Source organism: Hyperolius riggenbachi, chromosome 11 (genome assembly GCF_040937935.1).
Source record: "Hyperolius riggenbachi isolate aHypRig1 chromosome 11, aHypRig1.pri, whole genome shotgun sequence".
Taxonomy (NCBI): domain Eukaryota; kingdom Metazoa; phylum Chordata; class Amphibia; order Anura; family Hyperoliidae; genus Hyperolius; species Hyperolius riggenbachi.
In genome coordinates this window covers 79,218,165-79,244,451 of record NC_090656.1, presented here as the reverse complement: position 1 = coordinate 79,244,451, position 26,287 = coordinate 79,218,165, and the positions used below count along the sequence as shown (strand labels likewise).

The following is a 26,287-nucleotide window of genomic DNA, read 5'->3' as shown; positions in this document are numbered from 1 at the left end:
GGGCCTGATCTGATGGGTAGGAGTGCTGGAGGTAACAGGTGATGACAGAAGGTGATTGATGGGTGTCTCAGGGGGTGATTAGAGGGGAGGATAGATGCAATCACTGCACTGGGGAGGTGATCAAGGGGGGGGGGGGGGGGTCTGAGGGTTCTCTGAGGGTGTGGGTGTTTGGGTGCCCACAAGGGGCAGATTAGAGTCTGATCTGAAGGGTAGCAGTGACAGGTGGTGACGGGGTGATTGATAGGTGATCAGTAGGTGATTACAGGGGAGAATATATCCAAGCAATGCACTGGCGAGTTGATCAGAGGGGGTCTGAGGACGATCTGAGGGTGTGGGCGGGTGATTGGGTGCCCGCAAGGGGCAGATTATGGTCTGATCTGATGGGTAGCAGTGAAAGGTGGTGACAGGGGGTGATTGATGCGTGATTGATGGGTGATCAGTGGGTGATTAGAGGGGAGAACAGATGTAAACAATGCACTTGGGAGGTGATCTGAGGGCGGGTCTGCGGACGATCTGAGGGTGTGGGTGAGTGATAAGGTGCTTGCAAGGGGCAGGTTAGGGTCTGATCTGATGGTTGGCAGTGACAGGTGGTGACAGGGGGTGATTGACAGGTGATCAGTGGGTGATTACAGGGGAGAATAGATGTATATACAGTACACAGGGGGGGGGGGTCTGGGGAGGATCTGAGGGTGTGGGGGGGTGATCACAAGCCCCCAGTTTAGGACCTAATCTAAAATATAGCGTTGACAGATAGTGACAGGGGGTGATTGATGGGTGATTAGGGGGTGATTGGGTGCAAACTGTGGTCTGAGGGGGTGATCAGGGGAGGGGTCTGAGTGGTGCTGTGGGAGATCAGGGGGCAGGATCAGTGTGCTTGTGTGATTACATACACAGCTGCCTCCTCCCCTATTGGTCGCTCGATCACTGGGACCACCAGGGGAGGAGGCAGCCAGTATAATACACTTTGTATACATAACAAAGTGTATTATACACTTAGTACCGGGAGATCGAGGTGTTTACAACCCGCCGGCGCTGCTAATTGTCCGGCGGGTTGACGTCACGGATGGGCGGAGCCTAATGCCAGCGGATGCGCGCGCATCCCTGACTAATTAGTCCCCCCGATTGACGTTACGCGGTCCTGGGGGAGCCACCTTGCCTCCGCCCATAGGTAGTGGTTAAATGTCCCACCAACATCAACACAGAGCTGCACAGAGAGTGCTTCAAATTTTCCAAGTTTTCCTGCTTGTGCCACTCAGGTCTTCTTTTCCTCTTCAGCTTCCCTATCCAAAATTTGCTCCAGCCATGTGTCTTTAGCTGAGACCTGCTGCTGGTCCTGTGACACTGGACGTCAGAGACCAGCGGCCTTGAGTGGTTCAAGTAAGTAATTTTATTAAAAGTGAACCTCCAGACTAAAAATCTACTCAGCAGCACTGAAAAGGCTTGGTGTTTCTTTAACAGTTTCACAGACTCAGAACTTTGTTTTTCTTACCCAAGCCTCATTTTTAGCTGCACAGAAGCTAAGCTCCACCACATCAAAGAAATCTGCCCGAACATATTTCTCCTGATACTGTGCAAAGTATGATTGGATTTCTGGTGTTGCTGTTCTCGTTGCCTAGCATGTGCAGCTGGGAGGGGTGATAATGAAACAGGACAGTTGGAACTGTGTCTCATGCTCCCTGTCACCTCCCTTCAGCCAAAAAGATGGCTGCCCCCATGAAATCACAAACATTTGCTTGTTCTTTTAAAACAGGGTGGGTAAGAGATTGTATTACCTATCTATTTTAATTAACATAACTAATGTAACTTAATGACAGTATGTTTGTTTAGGCTGAAGTTCCTCTTTAACTACTTGGCGGCCGCCCCACGCCAATGGGCGTGGCTGCGGCGGCAGCCCCAGGACCGCCTAACGCCAATTGGCGTCAAGTCCTGGGGATCCAATATACATGAGATCGCGTGCACGCTGCGTGCGCATCTCATGCTCGGAGGGTGGAGCTCCGCCCCCTCTTCAGTCTCCAAGCAGCAGTCGCTGCTCGGGAGACTGTTAGACAGCGTGATCGCCGTCTTTTTACTTGTACAGCGCTGCGATCGGCAGCAGCGCTGTACTGGGGACAGCTGTGTGACACGGCTGTCCCCTCCTGAGGCTGCACAGTGATCGGCTGTCATAGGCTGAAGCCTATGACTGCTGATCACGCTGATTGGCTGGTGGGGGGAGGGAGGGAGGGATCGGGGGACAGCACACATGAAAATAGCCTATTGTATTAAAAAAACAACACAAATATTTATATATATATAAATAAAAAAAAAACACGGGGGGGGGGGGGGGTGATCAGACAGAGAGCTCTGTTGGTGGGGAGAAAAGGGGGGGGGAATCACTTGTGTACTGTGTTGTATGGGCCTGCAGCTATGCCTTAAAGCTGCAGTGTCCCATTTAGTTAAAATTGCCCTGGTCTTTAGGGGGGTTTACAACTGCAGTCCTCAAGTGGTTAAGGACTCCCTGTACAACTTTGATGGTGGTGAGAAGAGCAATTGCTTATGGGCAAAGGGAAGCAGGGTGGCCATTCTTGTTATATACTTGGTTTGTTGGGGGGAGCACATGGAGAGCATTTGTTTTATGAAAGTATAGGACACAGCGCTTTTGTGGTTTGGGGTGTGGCATCTGTGGAGATGTGTTTTCAAGGGTCAAGGTCTTCTGTGCCTACAGGCTCTGGTAATGTAAATCTAGCACTGACTAGTCACATGATTGCTCTCTCCCAATCAAGGAAGTGTGAAGCATACACACAGGTTTATCTATCATTTCTGTCATTTTCTGTCAAACAGCCCAGAGCCCCAGTTTTTCTATCAGCCCCTCCAGTGAGAATTTCATACATACGGCACTCTGGCAGCATGCACTTCTCCACTTGCTTCAGCTCTTCATTGCAGTCCCCAAGTTCAGCCGGTGACTTGAGCATCCTTTGTCTTGTCCGGGATCCTTTTCCACAAGTCACACTGCAGTCGCTCCATTCTGACCACGGCGAGAGGACACACGGGATGGTGTCTGATTGTTAGAGAAACAGATTGTTAGATTATGTAAGATTATTTTACACATAAGGTACATTTGTGGGATTACTGTAGGCAGAAAATATGCATTCTGCAGTGCTATATTTCCACAGGAACAATAAGTAAAGTGATACAGCATTAGCTGCTTGCACCGCACAAACATAGACAAATGTTTATATGCCAATGTTTAGAAGAACCCATCATTTGAAACATGAAGCTGCACTCAGAAAGTGATCTAACATTGAACTCTTATGTACTTATGGATGTGTGGAGTGAAAAAAGAACACAGAGACAACGGGAGCCCCAATAGTGTAATAGATAACAACAATATGTAGGATAATGTAATAGATGGTGGTAATCACAAAAGAGGGTTGCAAATGGGTAACCCACCATTGAAGGCAGGTGGAGATGAACAATCCCGACTCCACTCGGGTGTCCAGATGAAATGGACTTGGCCGCTCTCTAGGTAAGAGATTCCAGATGGTTGTAGAAGTAGTAAACACCTAACTAAGTAGATCACCCCTCACAAGGGAGGGTGGGTAGCACAAGGAAGGGGGGGGGGAGAAGTGCCCAATGGGTAATAAAACTGTGTTAAAAACTGCTAAACTAGAAAAACTGAGATGGCTTACCTCAAAAGACAACATATTTATTTCCTTTTAAGCAATGCACATTGCCTGGATGTCCAACTTTCCCTCTGCCTCTATTACTCTTAGCCATAGACCGTGAACAAGTATGCAGATCAGATGTTTCTGACAAAAATCTGACAAGTTTAGCTTCAGGCTTGTTTCAGGTGTGTGATTCAGACACTACTGACTAGAAATATCAACAGGACTGCCTGTCAACTGGTGTTGTTTAAAAGGAAATATGTAGGGCAGCCTCCATATATCTCTCACTTCGGGTTCCTTTTAATATACTATTTAGGCTTTTATCCATGTATTCCTGACAGAGTTTTTCCATTTTTAAACTGTTATAAGTTTTTGTCATAAGAAGTGAGCAGTACAGGGGATCTACAGCAGATAAGGCACCTCTCCAGTCTGGTGTGATATAGACACTCTTCAGTAGAGATCATCAATTTATTATACAAAAAGTCTTCTCAATAAAAAAAAAAAATGTATGGTGAAACAGATTACTGACCAGATGATTGATTTGTTAAGTCTTTAGTCAGCTTGCAACAATCATGAGACTCCATCAATGTGTGTTTATTGTGTTCACTTCTCTGACTGTTTAAAAAGGCAATATCATACTTGAATTGTATGTCTCTCCCTCCCAGGATGGACAGCACACATTAGCCTTGGAAGTAGATGCAGCCAGGAGCGTAACATCACAAGTGGCCAGTCAGTCAGGAGTGGTGTATACACATCTCCTGACTGCTAGTTATATTACAGCACATATAGCTACATGTTACCTCTTCAGATCAGCCTCCTCCTCAGACTCTCCTGCATGCTGTGACACAGTGAAGTATATTTGTGAGCCGTGTGAGGAATGAAGGATTATTTCAATGCAGGGAGAGATGGAGGGAGAACTGGGTGAATAAATAAAGTGCCCCCTTGCACTAGTGGTAATGTGTACTCTAATATAAAAAAAAAATATTTATAAAAAAGTTGTTTTAATCTATAGTGTTCCTTTAACTCCTAAGGGACCAAAACAATAATATAAAAAACAAATGTAAGCCTTAGTAATATACACATTCATAAGTGAAAAGTGAGAATATAACGAATCTCCATTCATGATAGGTTAATTTTAAGGACAGGAATACTACCAGTGCCCTTGATAATGGGTTTTCTGAACAAAGGTGCGTGAAAAGGGCTTTCCATGTTCTTCAACATAACCAGTATGTCCTAGTCATACAAAAAGTATCTGACTGGTCTCTGAAAACTCAACTGCCAGTTGTTTTCTTTTCACATTGTGAAACCGCAATACTAATCATTGTTTAGTTTAATACTTACGGCACTCGGGCATCATACACTTCTCCACATCTGAGGTCTCCGTCTTGCACATGGACCCATCAGGTGGAGTCATTGAAATCACCCTGTGTCGCTTTTTCATTCCCATCCCGCAGGTGGCACTGCATTCCTCCCACTCAGCCCATTCTGTCACTACACAGCTGCTCGACTCTGCAAACATAAGAGAAATAATAAACTCCCATATCGTAACTGCATTTTATCATTTAAACACTAGAATGGCAGTTACACCATATCTTATACAATTATTATAACTGTCTTTTCTGATTGATATAAGGCTCCATGTATCTGTAATCTTTATTCTCAGTAAACAAGCTGTAAAAGAAAAATAATGATGTTACTTTTTGAAAGAGGAGTAGGCACCCCAATCATGTCATGGGAACATACCTTGCTCATTATGAGTCCCTAAGCAGGGATTTTTGTGATCATTAATACTGTGATATTCTGACAAGTGTGTAACCTGTTCATGCACTGAATGCCACTGGGCCATTCTCAAGTGCATGGACAGGTGACACACCGGATTCATGACCACAGGGATAGAGGTTTTTTTTTCAACAGAAACAACTGGATCACGAAACTGCGCCACCATAGGCTGTAATGTGAATTCCGGCTATAGTGGTGCTCAGACAGTAATTTGGGCGCCGTCAAAAGACGGAGCACAACTTACTTTAAATACAGCGTAATTCGGGAGCCAGCAATAGCTGTCAGCCGAATTACGTCTTACCCCCAAGTCCATAGCGGCCTGGAAGGGAACAGTAATTAACACCGCCGGGACTTTTGCAGGAGCAGGGTGAGCAGTTTTTAGGCTGCATCCTGCACCCAAATTTCCAGTTGCTGTTTTTGCATGTATGGATTGGAAAAATTATTTCAATTTACCCTATTCAGTTTTCTGAAAACTCAAATTGGATTTTCCACCACAGCTGATCAGGTAATTATCAAAAAGTTTGAGCAAAATCAAAGCATTTGTCTTGATTTTTTTTTTTTTTTAAAAGAAACATTTCCTAAGCAGTGCTATGAGATTAAAATATACTTATGGAACAATAGAAATTAGTATAAGGTTCAATTGGAAATCATTATTTACTGTACGTATGATTTAATTTTCTCCTTGGAACACAGCCCTGGTATAAATGTAGAACTTTCTCTGCCCTGTTAATGAATAGCATACCATAATAGGAGAAGGAGGGTACTCACCACAGTCCTCATTGACAACACACTTTTCAGTTTCTTCAGTCGGCACTTTGCACAAAGAGCCATCCTCCGGGTATTGCTTTACATATCTCTCCCTGGATCTCATTCCCATTCCACAGGTGGCGCTACAAGGAGACCACATGATCCACTCTGACATCATGCATGTTGATGCATCTAAAGAGCAATGTAATTATATATCAGTAACTTTTCAAATCCCCAAATGTGTTATATTGAATTGACTCACCAACCATGAGTGAGTGCTCAAAAGGGAAAACCCAAGGGACCAAAATAAAGTTGGGAGGATAACTGGGGAAGGGGTTGGGGGGGGGGGGGGGATGGGGGTGGTGGTGGCTGGCAACAGGCTCAGTGGCCCCGGGGGGTGAATTTGCAAAAAGTACCCTAACTCCGCTTACAGTGGTGGTGGTGGTGGGGGTAGGGGGTTTCATAGTGAGGCTTCAAGGTTAATATTGCCCTATTGTGACTAGAACTGGCCCGCCAACTACCCACACTGTTTCTTAAAGTGAACCTCCCGACTAAAAATCTACTCAGCAGCACTGAAAAGGCTTGGCGTTTCTTTAACAGTTTCACAGCATCAGAACTTAGTTTTTTCTTACATAAGCATTATTTTTAGCTGCACAAAAGCTTAAGCTCCGCCCCATCAAAGAAAACTGCCCGGGCTTTTTTCCCTGATGCTGTGCAAAGCATGATGGGATTTCCTATGTTGTTATTCATGTTGCCTAGCAACTGGGAGGGGTGATCAGCACACAGGACAGTTGGAATTGTGTCTGATGCTCCCTGTCACCTCATTTCAACCAAAAAGATGGCTGCCCTCATGAAATCAAACATTTGCCTGTTCTTTTAAAACAGGGTGGGTACGAGATTATATCACCTATCTATTTTAATTAACATAACTAATGTAACTTAATGACAGCAGGTTTGTTTAGGCTGAAGTTCCTCTTTACCCTCTGCCTGTCCCGCTACCTGCACTGTTGAACCTCTGTCAGTCCATCCTTCCGCACTGTTGCTGAATATCTACTTGGCTGCCTACCCGCATTGCTGCTGAATCTCTACCTGACTGACTATCCTTCTTGCTGCAAACCCCTACCTGGCTAACCACCTGAGTTATTACCAAACTCTGCATGCCTGACTACCCACTCTGCTGCCAAACCCCTGTCTGTCTGCCTGCCTGCACTGCTGCTGAATGTCTGCCTGCTTGTTGAACTCCTACCACTTCCCATTCCCAATTTCCACAGACCTCCTGGACTAGGAGATACATGAGAGGGTGCCCTCTTAATCAATGTGTTCAAACCAGAGCTATGTGACAGAATACACATAACTTGTGCACAACACTATTACTAAATCATATTTTAGAACAAAAAAATCTTAGGCTAGCTAGTACATTGGTTTTGCTACCCTCCCTGCAGTATATTACTTCAGGCACATTTGTTTGTCTGCTTACCTCACACAGTATATGAAAACTTACCATCATCACTGCAGCCTGGTCCCATGCATGGCTCAAAATCCTGTGTGTCTGGGCAGGCAACGCTCAGATCGAGCTGGGCTTTCAGCATACGCTGCCTCATCCGTTTTCCTTTCTCACATGTGGCTGAGCTGCAGGCTGACCATGGAGACCAATTGGAATAGATGCATGTCTCGGGTGTGTCATCTAAAGGACAAGCAAATCACACAGAGGTTTACTAACTAACCTAAAAAAAAGGACCAACATGTCACCAGTATTCCAGCTAATCAACATTGCTGTCTGAATCCATTGCAATTTTTTTGAGCATGTAAAGGTAAAGAAGACATTTGACCCAGCTTCTTAATACATCTCTAGAGCCATCCAGACATCTCCAGATGGAATATCACATAATAATCCAGCTCCCCTGCACTAGAAGATCTAAGGACTGTTTGCTTGTATGTGGTTCAGTCCTTACACACTGAGCTGAGCCATATCAGATCACACTCAGAGTTGGTGGGATGTTTGTGAATTGGCTATATGATTGCACAGGTGTTGATCTAGTTGGGTTGATTGACTAGCAGACAGGGTCCAATTTTTGGAAAGGCCACAAAGGCCCGGGCCTTGGGCACCTGTAGCCCCAGGGGGCACCTGGAAAGGGAATCGGGGTCGCTACATATGAAAGAGAAGGCTGCAAATGGGGAGCAACACATGAAAAGGGAAGCTGATGCCCAAGGGAGCTGTACATGAAAGAGAGGGACTGCTGTACATGGATGTTACACATGCAATGAGAGCGCACTACTATACATGGGAGAGGGAACCACAATATACTTGGCCTAGGTGTGGAAAAAGAATAAATCCGGCCTTGCGAGCATTGTCTAATTGTCTCATTTCCTAAAGGTGTAGCTATAAAGGATGCAGAGTACATGACTCACCAAGGCACCTGGACCCAAGAGGCACACATGGGGCTCATCCAGTCACTGTAATAGCTCTTTATATGGGAGCAGAAAAAAAGGGCTCCGGCTGACGGTGAACAAAAAAGGCGCCGCCATAGATTTTAATGCAATTATCGTTAATATGCGAAAAAAGCAGAAAAAAGGGCGCCCGATAAATATCATTAATAATATTAGAACATTACAGTTTTTAGAAGCTTGCAACGTTATAGTTTTTGTCATGTTATTTTGTTTGTATGTACAGATTTTACGTTATCAAAGATATTATTGTTTCTATGTGTAAAAGTGTGTTTCTGTTCTGCAGAGGGAGTGGTTAGGGTTAGGCACCACCTGGGGGGGGTGGTTGGGGTTAGGCACCACCAGAGGGGTGGGTAGGGTTGCACATATAGAACAAAGATGCTGGGTCTCACTCTCTACCTGGATTTAAGGCTGGTTGGCCAATTTTATTGCAAGTGCCACAGTGCAGAGCACAACGTTTCGTCCGCAGAGGTCTTTCTCAAGTGCACTTGAGAAAGACCTCTGCGGTCAAAACGTTGTGCTCTGCACTGTGGCACTTGCAATAAAATTGGCCTGCCGGCCTTAAATCCAGGTAGAAACCCATCATCTTTGTTCTGTGTGTGTAAGTAACCCTATGGTGGATGAGGGACTTTGCTGGTTGACTCCCAGGTTCTGTTAAAGATTGGGTTGCAGCGTTGGGATATCTCTATTGGGGTGGGTAGGGTTAGGCACCACCGGGGAATGAGGGGGGGGTGGTGGTTAGGGTTAGGCACCACCGGTAGGGGGGGGTGGTTAGGGTAGAAAATATGTTGCCTTTCACAAAACCTTAAAAAAAAAATAGGCCAAATAGGTCAAAAATTATAATTGCATGTGTAGTAGTAGCAGTGGTATTTAGAACTTTTGCTGGCATCTCTTATTTCTATTTTCACTTTCAGGGGTTCAAATTGATGTCTGAAACTTGTACAGCAGCTTCCAACAAAAACGAATACTTAGCTTTGAGGTTTAACCACTTTACCCCCGCCCCTACGGATTTCTCCGTCCCTTTTTCCATCCTTTAACCCCCAGGGACGGAGAAATCCGTACTTTCCGCGCTCCCGCTCGTAAACACGCCGCCCGCCGCTAGTAAACACGCCGCCGCCTGCTCGCCCAGAGATCAACGAACGGGAAAATCCATTCCCGTTCGTTGATCTAAGCCCCGCAATGATCCGCTGCCGCTCGGCTGAGCAGCGCGATCATTGTGAGAAATAACAAACTCCCAGCCTCTTTCTACTTCCCTCAAGCGTCCGGAAGGACGCTTGCAGGTCGCATGAAACAAAAAGTTACTGTTGCCATCTTGTGGCCAAATAGTAAAACTACACCCTAAGCATTTTTTACACACAAATAAACTAGTTTTACACAAAAAATTAACTCCTTACCTCCCACACTCCCCAAATTTTTTTTTTTGTAATTAAAAAAAATAATAAAAAATTTACAATTTAAAAAAAAATACATAAATAGTTACCTTAGGGACTGAACTTTTTAAATATTTATGTCAAGAGGGTATAACACTGTTACTTTATAAACTATGAGCTTGTAATTAGGGATGGACGCAAAACTGAAAAAAAATGCACCTTTATTTCCAATTAAAATATTGGCGGCAAACATTGTGATAGGGACATAATTTAAACGGTTTTATAACCGGGACAAATAGGCAAGTACATTTAATGGGTTTTAATTACAGTAGCATGCATTATTTAAAAACTATAAAGGCCGAAAACTGAAAAATAATAAATTTTTTCCCACATTTTTTTCCTATTTTCCCATTAAAACACATTTAGAATAAAGTTATTCTTGGCATAATGTCCCACCTAAAGAAAGCCTAATTGGTGGCGAAAAAAACAAGATATAGTTCATTTCATTGCGATAAGTAATGATAAAATTATAGACGAATGAATGGAAGGAGCGCTTAAAGGTGAAAATTGCTCTGGTGGTCAAGGGGTAAAACCCCTCAGTTGGGAAGTGGTTAATGTTATCAGTGATTGTTTGCGCTGCCAGATTTAAGTGTTTTGTTTCTATTTGCTCTTCGGGAGAGCTGTGGCTGCACCTGACTGCAGCTTGACTACCTCATTTGCATACATAAAACACAGGTCTAGTAACTCTTGAAATGCGTAAAAATAAAAAGTAAATAAAGACAAGCTCTAAGTTTTCTCCTCCTCAGTTTCCTGTTTGCATGATAAGTAGTAGCAGATTTGCACATGATTTGCATCTGAATTGAATGCGAAGTGTGCAGAAAATCTATTTAGGTGCTTCACACTGAGCTGGTGGTCATTTCAGATGCAGCATTAGTGGTATGTGCTGGCATTCTCCTCGCTGTTCAACCAAATGTAAGTTACACATTTTTTTTCTTAGCTGCTCCCAAGGTTTTCAATTTAGGTTAGGTCACTTGCCCGGAGGTTTGCCTCACTGTGGCGCAAGTGTCTAGTATAATATACTTTGCATGCAAACCATATTGGAAGCTAAAGTTCCTCCTAGTTTAATAAATGTTAGCACTTGTCTTGGATACAGGGCATGCATTTTTCAGTCTGGCAGAGGCGGTGTATGCCTGTGCGATTAACCATTCAATTACAACATGTGTTTAGGGATGCGCAGCCTTTCCCCCCACCTTTCCTTAACTTTGTAACTATGTAACTGTCAGGTTAGCTGCTCCCAGCCCCTCCTCCTGAGTTTCCTGTTTGCATGATAAGTAGTAACAGATTTGAATATGATTTGCATCTGAATTGAATGCGAAGTGTGCAGAAAATCTATTTAGGTGCTTCACACTGAGCTGGTGGTCATTTCAGATGCAGCCTTAATGGTATGCGCTGGCGTTCTCCTCGCTGTTCAACCAAATGTAAGTTACACATTTTTTTGCTTAGCTGCTCCCAAGGTTTTCAATTTAGGTTAGGTCACTTGCCCGGAGGTTTGCCTCACCGTGGCGCAAGTGTCTAGTATAATATACTTTGCATGCAAACCATATTGGAAGCTAAAGTTCCTCCTAGTTTAATATGTTAGCACTTGTCTTGGATGCAGGGCATGCATTTTTCAGTCTGGCAGAGGCGGTGTATGCCTGTGCGATTAATCATTCAATTACAACATGTGTTTAGGGATGCACAGCCTTTCCCCCCACCTTTCCTTAACAAGCTCTAAGTTGTCTTGATATTATATGTACCCGGGTTTACCTCACCATGTTTCAGGGACCCTTTAAAATATTTCACTGTAAACTTCTTCAACTGTATGTGATAACTGTGACCCTGCATCAACTTGCTGCAAAACAAATCCGGTACAGGTGCGCTTTACAATGCAAGATCGCTTTCGAGGCAGGACATAAAATACTGCAAATGTGCTGAGGTAATTTAAGTCTGTGTCAGACAGGAAAATACCTTGCGAGAACCTCACAATGCTTTCTGATAAATCACATAAAAATCCCCAAATAGCAAGAATCCATCAAGTGGCGTTTTCCCGCCTTTTGTGTGCTCCGCTGAGCTTGATGAACGGCCCCTTTAATCATAAATCTTGCAGATCTTTCGAGGACCACTTGAGGGCAGCGGCTGACAAATAAAGAACTCATTTTTTCTCCCTCTCCTCCGTAGCCGTGGCAGCGGCAGTGAGTGATTGCAAGGAGCGAAAAATGGCTGCTTGATTTCCAGACAAACAAAGCATACTTTTTGCATAATCACAATCAATTCTTGTCATCGGCTCAATCTAGAATCAGGGCTCTGGGCAGACATGCTTTATTTTAAATATTAAAGATAGGCCGCGACTGATAGGGTGCTGCTTCTAGATGAGGGTATTTATCATTGGTATGGCATTGGGACGCATATCAAATTTCTTCTTAAAAGAATAATGGATTGAGCAGAAGTTTAAGGAAAATAACATTGAGAGCATCAAGGCAGAAGATGCAAGAGAGAAGAACTTTTTTAAAACACGTCATTATGGGAATAACATAATTTAGAGCCGATTTCAAGCCAAGTAGGAAAAATGTCTTCATAGACTTTGACGGATCCCCAATCGATTGAACATATTTCAGTTGTCATATAGCAGTCACTCATCTATCATGATCAGCTCTTCATCTGCTTACATTATACAAACACATGTACATTCTAGGTCTCCTGCTCATCTTTCAAGTGATGCCATCTAGGTGGAGCACAGAAGGGGGAAAGAGGCACCCAGGGTATCAATAAAACTAGGTTAAGAACACATAAAATAGAAAAAAGTGAGGTAGCTTACCTCAATGAAGACATATTTATGTAATTAATGAATTTCAATATGCACTGGTAACGCGTTTTGTGGGTCTATGCTCGCTTCCTCAGGCCGAATAAAGTGCCAAAGGGTGCTCTGAGCTGAGTGCTTCTCACCCTCATTGGGAGGGGCATTCTATTTGCCTCATTAGTGGCTCTGCCACGCTTTGGAACCATTTAGCTCTTGTGTATCAAGAGCGTGACCGCATCCGGCTGGGCTGGATACCCGAGTAGAGTCGGGTTTGTTCATCTCCACATGCCTGCAGTGGTTGGTTGCCCATCTGCAACTTCCCTTTGTGAGGACCACATTCTACATTTTTCATTTGCAAAAAAAAAGAAGTGAATAGAACCGAGCCAGTCTATCAGTAGGTCTGTGTGAGTTTGCAGGATCCGATGATCCAGAAAAAACACAGTCTTAAAAGAATTGTATTCCACCTGCGCTCTCCACTATAAGTTATCATTCCTAGAAAGAGGCAAAAGCTGACATAGTGTAAATCTTGTATATTTTGTCTCTGTGTTTTTTTCCCTCAGGGTCAGGGGCGCCTCTAGCCATTTTGTCACTCCAGGCAAGAAAACCTGTGGCGCCCCCCCCCCCCCCCCCTCCATGAAAATAATCTTAAAGTACCCCTGACCCAGACCTTGGTCCCAATATTTTTAATATCGTTTACGTTATTGGTGCTGTGTGACTAGCACACAGCACCATACTCCCCCTCCTGTGCCCCCTGTAGACCCCATTCTGCTCAGTCTTAATCTTCGACTGAGCAGAACGTCAAATGTGGACAGGGAGAAAGTGGCAGTTCCTTGTCCCGTCTGCCCATCCATAATGCAGCCCCCTCCACCTGACGCTCTAGTTCCGCTCATGAAACACTGCATGCAGCGGGCCGTGGAGCTGCGCTGTGTGCGGACGTGATTATTGAGGTCGGATATCCCTCCAACCTCAATCACCACAAGACCGCACACAGCGCAGCTCCCCTGCGTGCTGTGTGCAGCAGATCATAACGGGAACTAAAGCGGCAGGTGGAAGGGGCTGAATTGAGCACGGGCACAGGGAGGAAGAACTGCCACTTCCTCCTTGCTCATATGTGATGTCAGAACGGGGCCGCAGGGAGTGCTGGAGGTAGGAGGATGACGCTGTTTGCTAGTCACACAGCACCAGGGAGGAAAACATATTAAAAATACCGGCATCAGGGGTACATTAATGCTGCAATGTTTCACCATAAAATAATCATAATGCTGCAATGTTTCAGCAGAAAATAATCTTAATGCAGCAATCTTTCACCAAAAAATAATGGTAACATGCAGTATACGTTACCTGTCTGTGTCCACCAATGGCTCCGTCTCCGCACTGCCTCACATACACACGCCCCGGGTGGTTACCAGCGTATATGTGCCTGACTGTGTGATGTCACATACACAACCACATATACGCCAGCAACCACGTAGGGCACATGTATGTGAGGCAGAGCAAAGACGGACACTGCCAGGTAACCTATACTGCACAGGGAACCTGGGGACACAATTTACATTATGGGATAGCGTCGGACGGTCCAATGCGGCGTCACAAGTCCAATTCCTGATCAGTTTCAGCATGAAATTGATCGGGAATCAGACTGTGGTGTATGGGCAGCTGACAGATCTCTCTCTGATCAGATTCGTTCAGAGAGAAATCTGTCTCTTGGTTGATCTGCCTATCATGGCTAGATGTATGGGCACCCAGAGCAAAGTCCTAGATTACTTTGTGTGCCCTTGTTCATCTCCCCAACCCTTCCCCCCACTGTCAGCATGTATGCAGCTGTATATTGCTTTTCTTCCCCCCAGCACCTGACGGTCAGCGAGGGTTTTTATCAGGAGTGACCATCTCCTGGCAGAAGCAGAGCTGATAAGAGCAGGGGTCAGGGGATGTTTGTCAGTCTCCAGACAGGCAGCTGTGCACTGTGAGCAGCTCAGAGCTGTGTATACCAGCATCGTACAGCTCACGTTACAATGCCGATATACACAGCTCTGGGCTCACACAGTGCACAGCTGCCTCGTCCTCCTCTCTCCTCTGCACTGATCAGCATTGCTGCGCTGATCCCAGTCTCCCCCCTGCAGCTCAGCTCTGCCTGCTCGTCACACGGGGACACAGGGGATGCTTCAATGGGTCAGACAGTGGGAAGCCAAGGGACCCGAACTTCTGGCTGGCGGGGGAGTTAGAGGTGGCACCGCACCCACACAGTAAACAAATCGTGCGGCTGCTGCTAGGAGAGGGGTGGGATAGGCTATTAGGAGGAGGTGGAGTGGGTGGGACTCTAGTGATTTCCTGGCTGCAAGTCTATTGGCTGGGCCTGGGCGGGGGGCGTGGATACAGGCGGCAGAGGACGTGGTGTAAATAAACCACGATCAGAGCAGCCGCAGCTGATTGTAATAGCGCCGATCAGCCGCAGTCTCCCTCCGCAGCAGCGCCCCCCCCCCTTCATGCCGCTCCAAGCAGCTGCCTTTAGTGCCAGTGGCTTTAGGCGCCCCTGCTCAGGGTGCTTTTAGTTCACTCCCCCCATACCTGCATCTAGGAGGAGGGACTGTGTGTCCAGCAACAGGCAGACCCTGCATCTGATTCAGATTGGATTTGGAGTGGGATTTGCAAATTGCTAAATACTGTTAGCCACGATACTGCTGTCTGGGCAGAATTGCCAAGCTCTGGCTCATAAAGAACCATCCATGCTCCATAGATACTCTTACTCCATCATGCTTTGCAGTGTTACAAGTCTCAGACCACTGTAATAAGTTGAGTAGCCATTAAATACAAGTTTCACAAGTCTGGAGACATAGACCACATAACAAATGAGATGATATACTGCGAAAACGTTGATTATTATTTAAAATTTTAGTAGCGGACAAAAAGACACATTACTCCTGGAAAAAACTGTGTATATTTAGCTTTTTTGTTCTATTTCTGTCTGTTTTTGGCCTTTCAACTGAATACACTTATCATTGCTGGGGGTCATGCATGAAGTCATGCATGACTCCTGGCGTACGTGCGCTGCTAGTGTACAGGCAGGGCAATGCGCACAGAAGTTGGAGGACCCAGGGCAGCACGCACAGAATGGATGACTCAGCGGATCTGTGAAGCGGAAGGTGGCCGGTGTTCCCTGTACATCAAGCAGCAGAAGAGGATTGCGGTGCCTGGGGAAGAGGATCGCGGTGCCTGGGGAAGAGGATCGCGGTGCCTGGGGAAGAGAATTGCGGTGCCTGGGAAGAGGATTTCTGCTGCCAAGAGAGGATCATGGAGGAAGCTGAAGAGGACCACACAGGAAGCAGGACCAGTAGACGGAGAGGATCGCGGCAGCAGGAACAGGTATAGTATTAAAGAAAACCCTGTGAATTCCTAGGAGAAGATTGGATAGTCCAAAACCTGTCAGTTCTGTCAGATTTCTACTTCCTACTGCAAGTGACAGCAACAGAGGGGAAAAGTAATTTATTCACATTTTATTCAGGGAGAAGTTAACTTTTTATTTTTGCACCTTCAAGTATTTTAAATTGTAAAATTGTTCGCGATAGTGGTCCTTTAACGTTGTGTCTGGTTTAAAGCATGTTTTTTCTTTCCTGCAAGTTCATATAAGCTGCTAGCCCAGCTTATGAAATGTAGAAGAGAGTTGGGTGTACTCATGCATGCTGAGCGCTTGATAAACCAGCTGTGACAAGCTGGGCAAGAGAAAGGTTTGTCTTCAAAGCCAAACTCTCAAAATGAAATTCACATTTGTAGAAAAAAATTGCTTTGACACGGATCAGTGGTACCCACAACATTTTGTTATTCAAATTTTTTTACACTGGTCTTTCCATTTCAGTTTGCATCCTTCTGTGCCTGTGTAAGAGCTGGGCTATACAGACATTTAAAGGAAACCTGAGATGTCATGAGATGAAACTGGAGATGCTCTTCTACGCATGCGCAGCCCCTCCGCACATACACAGAAGAGCCGACTGGTGCGACTGAGCCAGATTACCGGGACTGATTGTGGCTGAACGGAGGCACTCGAGAGGACAGCGAGGGATGCATTGGTGCTCATGGGGCTGGAGGAAGACTCGAGCAAGTATCAAATCTTTTTATTATGATATCTCAGGTACACTTTAGAGAGGAACTAAAGTGAAAATAGCATAATTAATAAAATTGTTTATTTTTTGCAATGTTCATTTATAGATTGTTTAGTCAGTGTTTGCCCATTGTAAAATCTTTCCTCTCCTTGATTTACATTCTGAAATTTATCACAGGTGATGACATCTTTCTTCTTGTCAGGTAATCTGTATGGAATGTTTGTTACTGAGAGTTCTATGTACAGAGGGAGATATTGCTTGCTTGGCGGTTGGAAAAAGCAATTATTTCCCACAATACAAAAAGGTTCACAGACAGCAAACTGTCAAAACCATGGTCATGACATCACACTGTGGGAGGTTTCACCACAATATCAGCCATACAGATCCCCCTGATGATCTATTCGAGAAAAGGTAAAGACTTCTCATGGGAAAAGGGGTTATCAGCTACTGATTGGAATTAAATTCATTCTTGAGTTTAAGTTCCTCTATAAGAATGTGTTAAAAAGCTAATATTTAATACCTTTTAAAGCACAAACTGTGTTTTGTCAGCCGCAATAGAGAGCGGGTATACAGACATTCTCTCCACATACTTTTTTGTGGAATTTCCGTGACTAGATACACAGACGACACTACTTCTAAGTATGAAATCTGTACATTAAAGAGCTCTCTGTAACTTACCTCTACGCTACTGCTACACTGCTGGTGCATGACCCACCAAGAAAACTCAGATCAGCGCTAGCACCACTCTGCTGTCCTTGAGTCTGATCCTGCTGTCCACTGACATGGGGTGTGGTTAGTGTTGGGCGAACAGTGTTCGCCACTGTTCGGGTTCTGCAGAACATCACCCTGTTCGGGTGATGTTCGAGTTCGGCCGAACACCTGACGGTGCTCGGCCAAACCGTTCGGCCATATGGCCGAACTAAGAGCGCATGGCCGAACGTTCCCCGAACGTTCGGCTAGCGCTGTGATTGGCCGAACGGGTCACGTGGTTCGGACCCGAACGCGCTCTGATTGGCCGAACTGTCACGTGGTTCGGGTAAATAAATACCCGAACCACGTCATATCTCCGCCATTTGTCTGTGGGTTTAGCTTTGGGTAGGCAGGCAGGGTAGTTCGCGCTCCAGCCACGCTAGCCAGGGTCCCCCCTGTCATTGTGTCACTGCTGGGAACAGTAGTACACCGCTTGCTCAGCCACACTATATAGCATTCTGTTTACTGCCACTCTGTGTACCTCGCTCAGCCACACTATATAGCATTCTGTTTACTGCCACTCTGTGTCTGCTGGGAATAGTAGTACACCGCTTGCTCAGCCACACTATATAGCATTATGTTTACTGCCACTCTGTGTACCTCGCTCAGCCACACTATATAGCATTCTGTTTACTGCCACTCTGTGTCTGCTGGGAATAGTGGTACACCGCTCGCTCAGCCACACTATATAGCATTCTGTTCACTGTTCTGTGTCTGCTTGGAATAGTGGTACACCGCTCGCTCAGCCACACTATATAGCATTCTGTTTACTGTTCTGTGTCTGCTGGGAATAGTGGTACACCGCTCGCTCAGCCACACTATATAGCATTCTGTTTACTGTTCTGTGTCTGCTGGGAATAGTGGTACACCGCTCGCTCAGCCACACTATATAGCATTCTGTTCACTGTTCTGTGTCTGCTGGGAATAGTGGTACACCGCTCGCTCAGCCACACTATATAGCATTCTGTTCACTGTTCTGTGTCTGCTGGGAATAGTGGTACACCGCTCGCTCAGCCACACTATATAGCATTCTGTTTACTGTTCTGTGTCTGCTGGGAATAGTGGTACACCGCTCGCTCATCCACACTATATAGCATTCTGTTCACTGTTCTGTGTCTGCTGGGAATAGTGGTACACCGCTCGCTCAGCCACACTATATAGCATTCTGTTCACTGTTCTGTGTCTGCTGGGAATAGTGGTACACCGCTCGCTCAGCCACACTATATAGCATTCTGTTCACTGTTCTGTGTCTGCTGGGAATAGTGGTACACCGCTCGCTCAGCCACACTATATAGCATTCTGTTTACTGTTCTGTGTCTGCTGGGAATAGTGGTACACCGCTCGCTCAGCCACACTATATAGCATTCTGTTTACTGTTCTGTGTCTGCTGGGAATAGTGGTACACCGCTCGCTCAGCCACACTATATAGCATTCTGTTTACTGTTCTGTGTCTGCTGGGAACAGTAGTACACCGCTCGCTCAGCCAGAGTATATAGCATTGTGTTTACTGCCACTCTGTGTACACCGCTCAGCCAGACTATATACCATTGTTTACTGACACTCTGTGTACACCGCTCAGCCAGACTATATACCATTGTTTACTGACACTCTGTTTACACCGCTCAGCCAGACTATATACCATTGTTTACTGCCACTCTGATTCTGCTGGGAACAGTAGTACACCGCTCGCTCAGCCAGACTATATACCATTGTTTACTGACACTCTGTGTACACCGCTCAGCCAGACTATATACCATTGTTTACTGCCACTCTGATTCTGCTGGGAACAGTAGTACACCGCTCGCTCAGCCAGACTATATACCATTGTTTACTGACACTATATAGCAGACTATATAGCATTGTGTGTACACCGCTCAGCCAGACTATATACCATTGTTTACTGACACTCTGTGTACACCGCTCAGCCAGACTATATACCATTGTTTACTGCCACTCTGATTCTGCTGGGAACAGTAGTACACCGCTCGCTCAGCCAGACTATATACCATTGTTTACTGACACTCTGTGTACACCGCTCAGCCAGACTATATACCATTGTTTACTGCCACTCTGATTCTGCTGGGAACAGTAGTACACCGCTCGCTCAGCCAGACTATATAGCATTGTGTTTACTGCCACTCTGTGTACACCGCTCAGCCACACTATATAGCATTGCGTACTCTGCCAGTCAGTGTGTATATTGCTGGGATCAGTAATACTCCACTCACCGTCAACCACTATATGAGCTCAACATGAGTTCCCCAGAGACCTCCGCTGTGAGCAGCACTCCCAACAACAGCAACAGCCAACGCCCCACGCAAGCTATAACATCCACCCCAGCAGCCAGTGGTCAGCAGCAGCCCTCCCCGGAGGAGAACGTTGTGTCCATCAGTCCGTCGCCAGAGCGATTAATGAGGGCTGCCATTGAGGAGATGATGGGGCCTGATGTGGAGGAGGAGGTCTGGCTCAGGCCAGCATCCCAAGTTAATGTTGAGGACGATGAGGGGTCTGTGTCTGGGGATGTTGGGGTGGCAGAGGTGGTGGGTGGGTCAGACTCAGGAGAAGAGTTGTATGATGAGGATGATGATCGGGACCATCTGTATGTGCCTCAGAGTCCGACCCCGGAAAACATGTTGTATCGTGTGTTTAGGTACTAAAATCTGCGTTCCCTCCCAGTAGTGTTGGGCGAACAGTGTTTGCCACTGTTCGGGTTCTGCAGAACATCACCCTGTTCGGGGTGACTATATAGCAGACTATATAGCATTGTGTTTAATGCCACTCTGTGTACACGGCTCAGCCACACTATATAGCATTGTGTTTACTTCCACTCTGTGTCTGCTGGGAACAGTAGTACACCGCTCACCCGCCACTGTATAGCATTGTGCTCTGTGTCACTGCTGACAATAGTGGTACACCGCTCACCCACCACTGTATAGCATTTCTGTACTGCCACTGTACTGCTGCCAGTCAGCGTGTACTTTAAGGATAAGTGAAATGAGGAAGAAATCCGGTGAAAGAGGGAGGGGCAAGGGAAGAGGTGTTTCCCCTGACGGTTCACGTACAGGCCACAGGGGAGCACCCAAGAAAACCCACTCAATACTGCCCATGTTGTCCAGGACAACAACCCTCACAGATCCAAAAGAACAGGACCAGATAATTACTTGGATGACCTCTCAAGCGTCCAGCAGTGGGTTAAGCAGCACCAGCACATCACGCACGAGGTCCGAGTCCTCAGCCAGTTAAAGTCTGGGCTTTCTTTGAAGACTGCACTGAGGATGTTACCATGGCGATTTGCAAGGTGTGCAAGACCCGCCTGAGCAGGGGGAAAAGTATTAACAACCTCTCCACCACCAGCATGAGCCGCCACATTCTATCCAAACATCCCACTCTGTGGGCAAACGCGGCAGGACAGGGTACCACCAGCAACACTGCTTCCCTTGGGTTCACCAGACTCACCACCAGACCCGCCTCAGCAGCAGCAGTAGCCCAGCCATTGCGTGGTTCACAACATTCACAAACATCAGACGATGCTGACACTGTCACTTTCCGGACTAGTGCTCTTGAGGTCTCCCAGTGTTCATCAAACACAACAACCAACAGCCCTTCGGTGTGCAGCGCTACGGTTGAGTTGTCTGTCTCTGAGATGTTTGAGCACAAGAGGAAATTGCCAGCAAATGACCCCCGGGCCGTGGCAGTAACAGCCAGCCAGCATAGCCAAGCTTCTGGCCTGCGAAATGCTGCCATATCGAGTGGTGGAGACAAACAGCTTCAAGGGCATGATGTCAGTGGCCATCCCACGTTACGTGGTTCCCAGCCGCTACCACTTTGCGCGCTCTGCAGTGCCTGAGTTGCATGAGCACGTGGTCAGCTAAATAACCCGAAGCTTGAAGAATGCCGTTGCCTGCAAGGTTCACCTCACCACTGACACCTGGACGAGTGCGTTCGGCCAGGGTCGATACATCTCCCTTACCGCGCACTGGGTGAACCTTGTGGAGCCTGGCAGCGATTCCTCACCTGCTACGGCGCGGGTGTTGCCCACGCCGCAAACAGCTGGATAACAACAGCAGCACCTACCTCTCTGACTCCTTCTCCTCCAACGCATCTCAAAGCTGTACCTCATCCGGAAATGCTAACCCAGCACCAGCAGCAGTAGGATCGTGGAAGCAGTGCAGCACAGCTGTTGGCATGCGTCAGCAAGCGTTGCTGAAGCTGATCTGCCTTGGGGATAAGCAGCACACAGGGGAGGAAATTTGGAGGGGAATAAAGGAACAGACGGATTTGTGGCTGGCACCGCTGGACCTGAAACCGGGCATGAAGCTAGACACCTGGCACGAACTGGCAATGTACGCAATAGAGGTGCTGGCTTGCCCGGCAGCCAGCGTTATGTCGGAACGCTGTTTCAGTGCTGCCGGAGGCATCATCACAGATCGGCGTATCCGCCTCTCCACAGAAAATGCAGACCGTCTGACTCAAATTAAAATGAATCAATCCTGGATTGGAAACGACTACGCAACACTCCTGGACCCCAACCAAGTAACATGACCGATGAACATCTGGGATGGTTTAGCGTTTCCGGTCCCTGTTTATTGAACCTCTCATCTGTATTACATTTATGACTGCATGGCGGCAAAAAGCATTGCTGCTATATCCGCACGCTTTTTGTCCTCATGCAAGGCCTGGGTTGTTGTGTCTCACAAAGCGTGGCCTTCTCCTCCTGCGCCTCCTCCTGTTCCATCACGTGTGCTGCTGCTGCTGCTGCTGCTGCTGGGTTACCGTTGCCGGTCCCTGTTTATGGAACCTCTTATCTTTATTACATTTATGACTACATGGCGGTACAAAGCATGCTATCCGCACGCTTTTTGTCCTCATGCAAGGCCTGGGTTGTTGTGTCTCACAAAGCGTGGCCTTCTCCTCCTGCGCCTCCTCCTGTTCCATCACGTGTGCTGCTGCTGCTGCTGCTGCTGCTGGGTTACCGTTGCCGGTCCCTGTTTATGGAACCTCTTATCTTTATTACATTTATGACTACATGGCGGTACAAAGCATGCTATCCGCACGCTTTTTGTCCTCATGCAAGGCCTGGGTTGTTGTGTCTCACAAAGCGTGGCCTTCTCCTCCTGCGCCTCCTCCTGTTCCATCACGTGTGCTGCTGCTGGGTTAGCGTTGCCGCGTGGTCCCTGTTTATTGAACCACTTATCTTTATTACATTTATGACTGCATGGTGGTACAAAGCATGCTATCCGCACGCTTCTTGTCCTCATGCAAGGCCTGGGTTGTTGTGTCTCAAAGCGTGGCCTTCTCCTCCTGCGCCACCCTCCTCCTGTTCCATCACGTGTGCTGCTGCTGGGTTAGCATTACCGGTCCCTTTTCCTGGAACCTCTTATATGTATTACATTTATGACTGCATGCCGACAAAAAGCATGTTACCTGTGCAAAGAAAACAGACATTTCCCGCATTTAAAAGACAGTTTTCCCTTTGAAACTTTAAAATCGATTTTCTCAAAAACTATAAGCTCTTTTTGCTAAATTTTTTTTTCCTCTTGTACCCACTCCCAAGGTGCACATACCCTGTAAATTTGGGGTATGTAGCATGTAAGGAGGCTTTACAAACCACAAAAGTTCGGGTCCCCATTGACTTCCATTATGTTCGGAGTTCGGGTCGAACACCCGAACATCGCGGCCATGTTCGGCCTGTTCGGCCCGAACCCGAACATCTAGATGTTCGCCCAACACTAGGTGTGGTACGCCTGGCTCTAGCTGGGACCTCAACCTCGTCATTGCTATCGGTCAGAGAGCCACTGCTGTTCACCGGTTCGTATTCTGGCCTGGATGATTCGTCGGATGAGGCTTCTCAATCGCACTCACCCCACTGGGCCAGAATCTCGGGGGCCTCTTCAGCGGAATACCCCTTTTTTGCCATGGTGGCCTGCTAAATTTAGGGGGTATTCCTCTGAGACTACCCAGGAAAAAGAGCACCTACCTAGTAAAAGGAAGTACTTGTGAAGTAGAAAGCTGTGGTCACTGAGTTTTGATTTAAAAAAAAAAAAAAAATCAAAACTGATCTTCACAGTGCCACAGTTATTTTTTTGCAGTGATCAGTGTTTTTTGCAGTGATCAGAAAAAAAAATTCTGTCACTGCGGTGGGGCGGGTGAGGGTTTGGCCAGGTGATCAGAAGCCCAAGGGGGCAGATTAGGGCCTGATCTGATGGGTAGGAGTGCTAGGGGGTGACAGGTGGTGACAGGAGGTGATTGATGGGTGTCTCAGTGGGTGATTAGAGGGGAGAATAAAATGCACTGGGGAGGTGATCGGAAGGGGATCTGAGGGTTTGGCCAAGTGATCAGGAGCCCACACAGGGCAAATTAGGGCCTGATCTGATGGGTAGGTGTGGTAGGGGGTGACAGGTAGTGACAGGAGGTGATTGATGGGTGTCTCAGGGTGTGATTAGAGGGGGGAATAGATGCAATCAATGCACTGGAGAGGTGATTAGGGGTGGTCTGAGGGCGATCTGAGGGTGTGGGCGGGTGATTAGGTGCCCGCAAGGGACAGATGAGGGTCTTATCTGATGGGTATGATGGTATGATGGGTAGCAGTGAAAGGTGGTGACAGAGGGTGATTGATGGGTGATCAGTGGGTGATTAGAGGGGAGACTAGATGCAATCAATGCACTGGGGAGGTGATCTGCCACAAGGGGCAGATTAGGGTCTGATCTGATGGGTAGCAGTGACAGGTGGTGACAGGGTGACTGATAGGTGATCAGGGTGTGATTAGAGGGGACAATAGATGCAAGCAATGCACTGGGGAGGTGATCAGGGGGGGTCTGAGGATGTGGGCGGGTAATTGGGTGCCCGCAAGGGGAAGATTAGGGTCTGATCTGATGGGTAGTAGTGATAGGTGGTGACAGGGGGTGATTGATGGGTGATCAGTGGGTGATTAGAGGGGAGAACAGATATAAATAATGCACTTGGGAGGTGATCTGAGGGCGGGTCTGCGGGCGATCTGAGGGTGTGGGTGGGTGATTACAGGGGAGAATGATTGTATACAGTGCACGAGGAGGAGGGGTGTCTGGGGAGGATCTGAGGGTGTGTGTGTGTGTGTGTGTGTGTGTGTGTGGGGGGGGGGGTGATCAAGAGCCCCCAGGGGGCAGTTTAGGACCTAATGTAAAATATAGCGTTGACAGATAGTGACGGGGGTTATTGATGAGTGATTTTAAGGGGGTGATTGGGTGCTAACAGTGGTCTGAGGGGGTGATCAGGGGAGTCTGAGGGGTGCTGTGGGTGATCAGAGGGCAGGGGGGACAGAATCAGTGTGCTTGTGTCATTACTACAAAGGCTGCCTCCTCCCCTGGTGGTCGCTCGATCACTGTGACCACCAGGGGAGGAGGCAGCCTGTATAATACACTTTGTTAGCTTAACAAAGTGTATTATACACTTAGATCGGCGAGATCGGAGTGTTTACAACCCACCGGTGCTGCTAATTGGCCAGCGGGTTGACGTTGCAGGAATTAGCGCACAATCCCCGGCTAATCAATCCCCAGGGTGCCGCTGCCGATCAGCGTTACGTGGTCCTGGGGGAGCCGACGCCCATAGGTAGTGGCCGGTTGGCAAGTGGTTAAACTGCAGTATAGTAAAACAACCACAAGATGTCACTTTGTGTGAAATGCAATTGTGATCTGTATGGGATTGTTGTTTCCTGTATTCACAGTTTATTATCTCTGTTCTAAACAAGCTGCATTTCCTGATGATGGTGTATGATATATCCCTGCATGTGTTTTCTTCAGTAAAGAGTTATAATTTGTTATACTGGATGCCTATCTTTGCATACCAAACACTCTGCTCCAACAGGTTGTTCAGGGTCTATGGCTGAAAGTATTAGAGGCAGCCAGGAAACTGGTATTGCTAAAAAGGAAATAAATATGGCAGCCTTCATATCACTGATCTTGGGTTCACTTTAAAGATGTTATGTTTCTAGGATGGACTAATTAATTAAAAACATAAAACAAGCATAGAAACTCAATTCCAAACACTTTTTTCACCAACTGAGTTATTTTTACCTTCTTCCTTTTCTTCTGTGACCAGATCAGCCACGATGTCATCTACGTTGTCGGGGACAATATTGCACTGCTCTCCCTGTAAAAGGAAAATTCCTAATTAATGAAGCAGGTGAGCTGCTGGTTCAATTAATGATCCCCGGGATACTAATGAGAGCTGGATGCTTCCCTGTGATAAGGTAGAGCATTATTCTGCATATATTCATTAGGCAACACTATTGTATCTCACACAAGATAATAGCTCTGCTGGTTCATGCTGCTTGATTTAAAGCGGATGACTGAAGAGTCCTGTTACATCTCTTAAGCAATTAGCTAGGCAGATGCAAAACACAACAACATAAAGAAATACTCATCTCTATTCAAGGGTTTTAAAAATATATGCTTAAAGGAAGTTTTATGATAGTTATTATTAGAGTAAGTACAAAAATATGCACTTTTCAAATAGGTTTTTAATTTTATTCTATAATGGCCTATGATGGCACCGGCTGCGCCCAAATCTCCTGCGCCGTTTTTACAGTGCTCGCTCACAGTAGCTACCCGCTGATGATGTCAATTATTGTCATATGCTTGCAGTGCTGGG

The 26,287-nt window shown here is 46.5% G+C and overlaps 1 protein-coding gene across 1 annotated transcript in view; it reads right to left on the bottom strand.

The window, feature by feature from the left end:
• Positions 1 to 26,287, bottom strand: part of SPON1 (spondin 1) — a 599,663-nt gene that overhangs the window by 14,041 nt on the left and 559,335 nt on the right. Inside the window, exons 10-14 of the mRNA XM_068259659.1 lie at positions 25,711 to 25,786; positions 7,669 to 7,851; positions 6,189 to 6,359; positions 4,983 to 5,150; positions 2,870 to 3,034 (exon numbers count right to left, since the gene is read on the bottom strand). Of these exons, the coding sequence (XP_068115760.1) occupies positions 2,870 to 3,034; positions 4,983 to 5,150; positions 6,189 to 6,359; positions 7,669 to 7,851; positions 25,711 to 25,786 (763 nt within the window). The remainder of the gene's footprint in view (positions 1 to 2,869; positions 3,035 to 4,982; positions 5,151 to 6,188; positions 6,360 to 7,668; positions 7,852 to 25,710; positions 25,787 to 26,287) is intronic.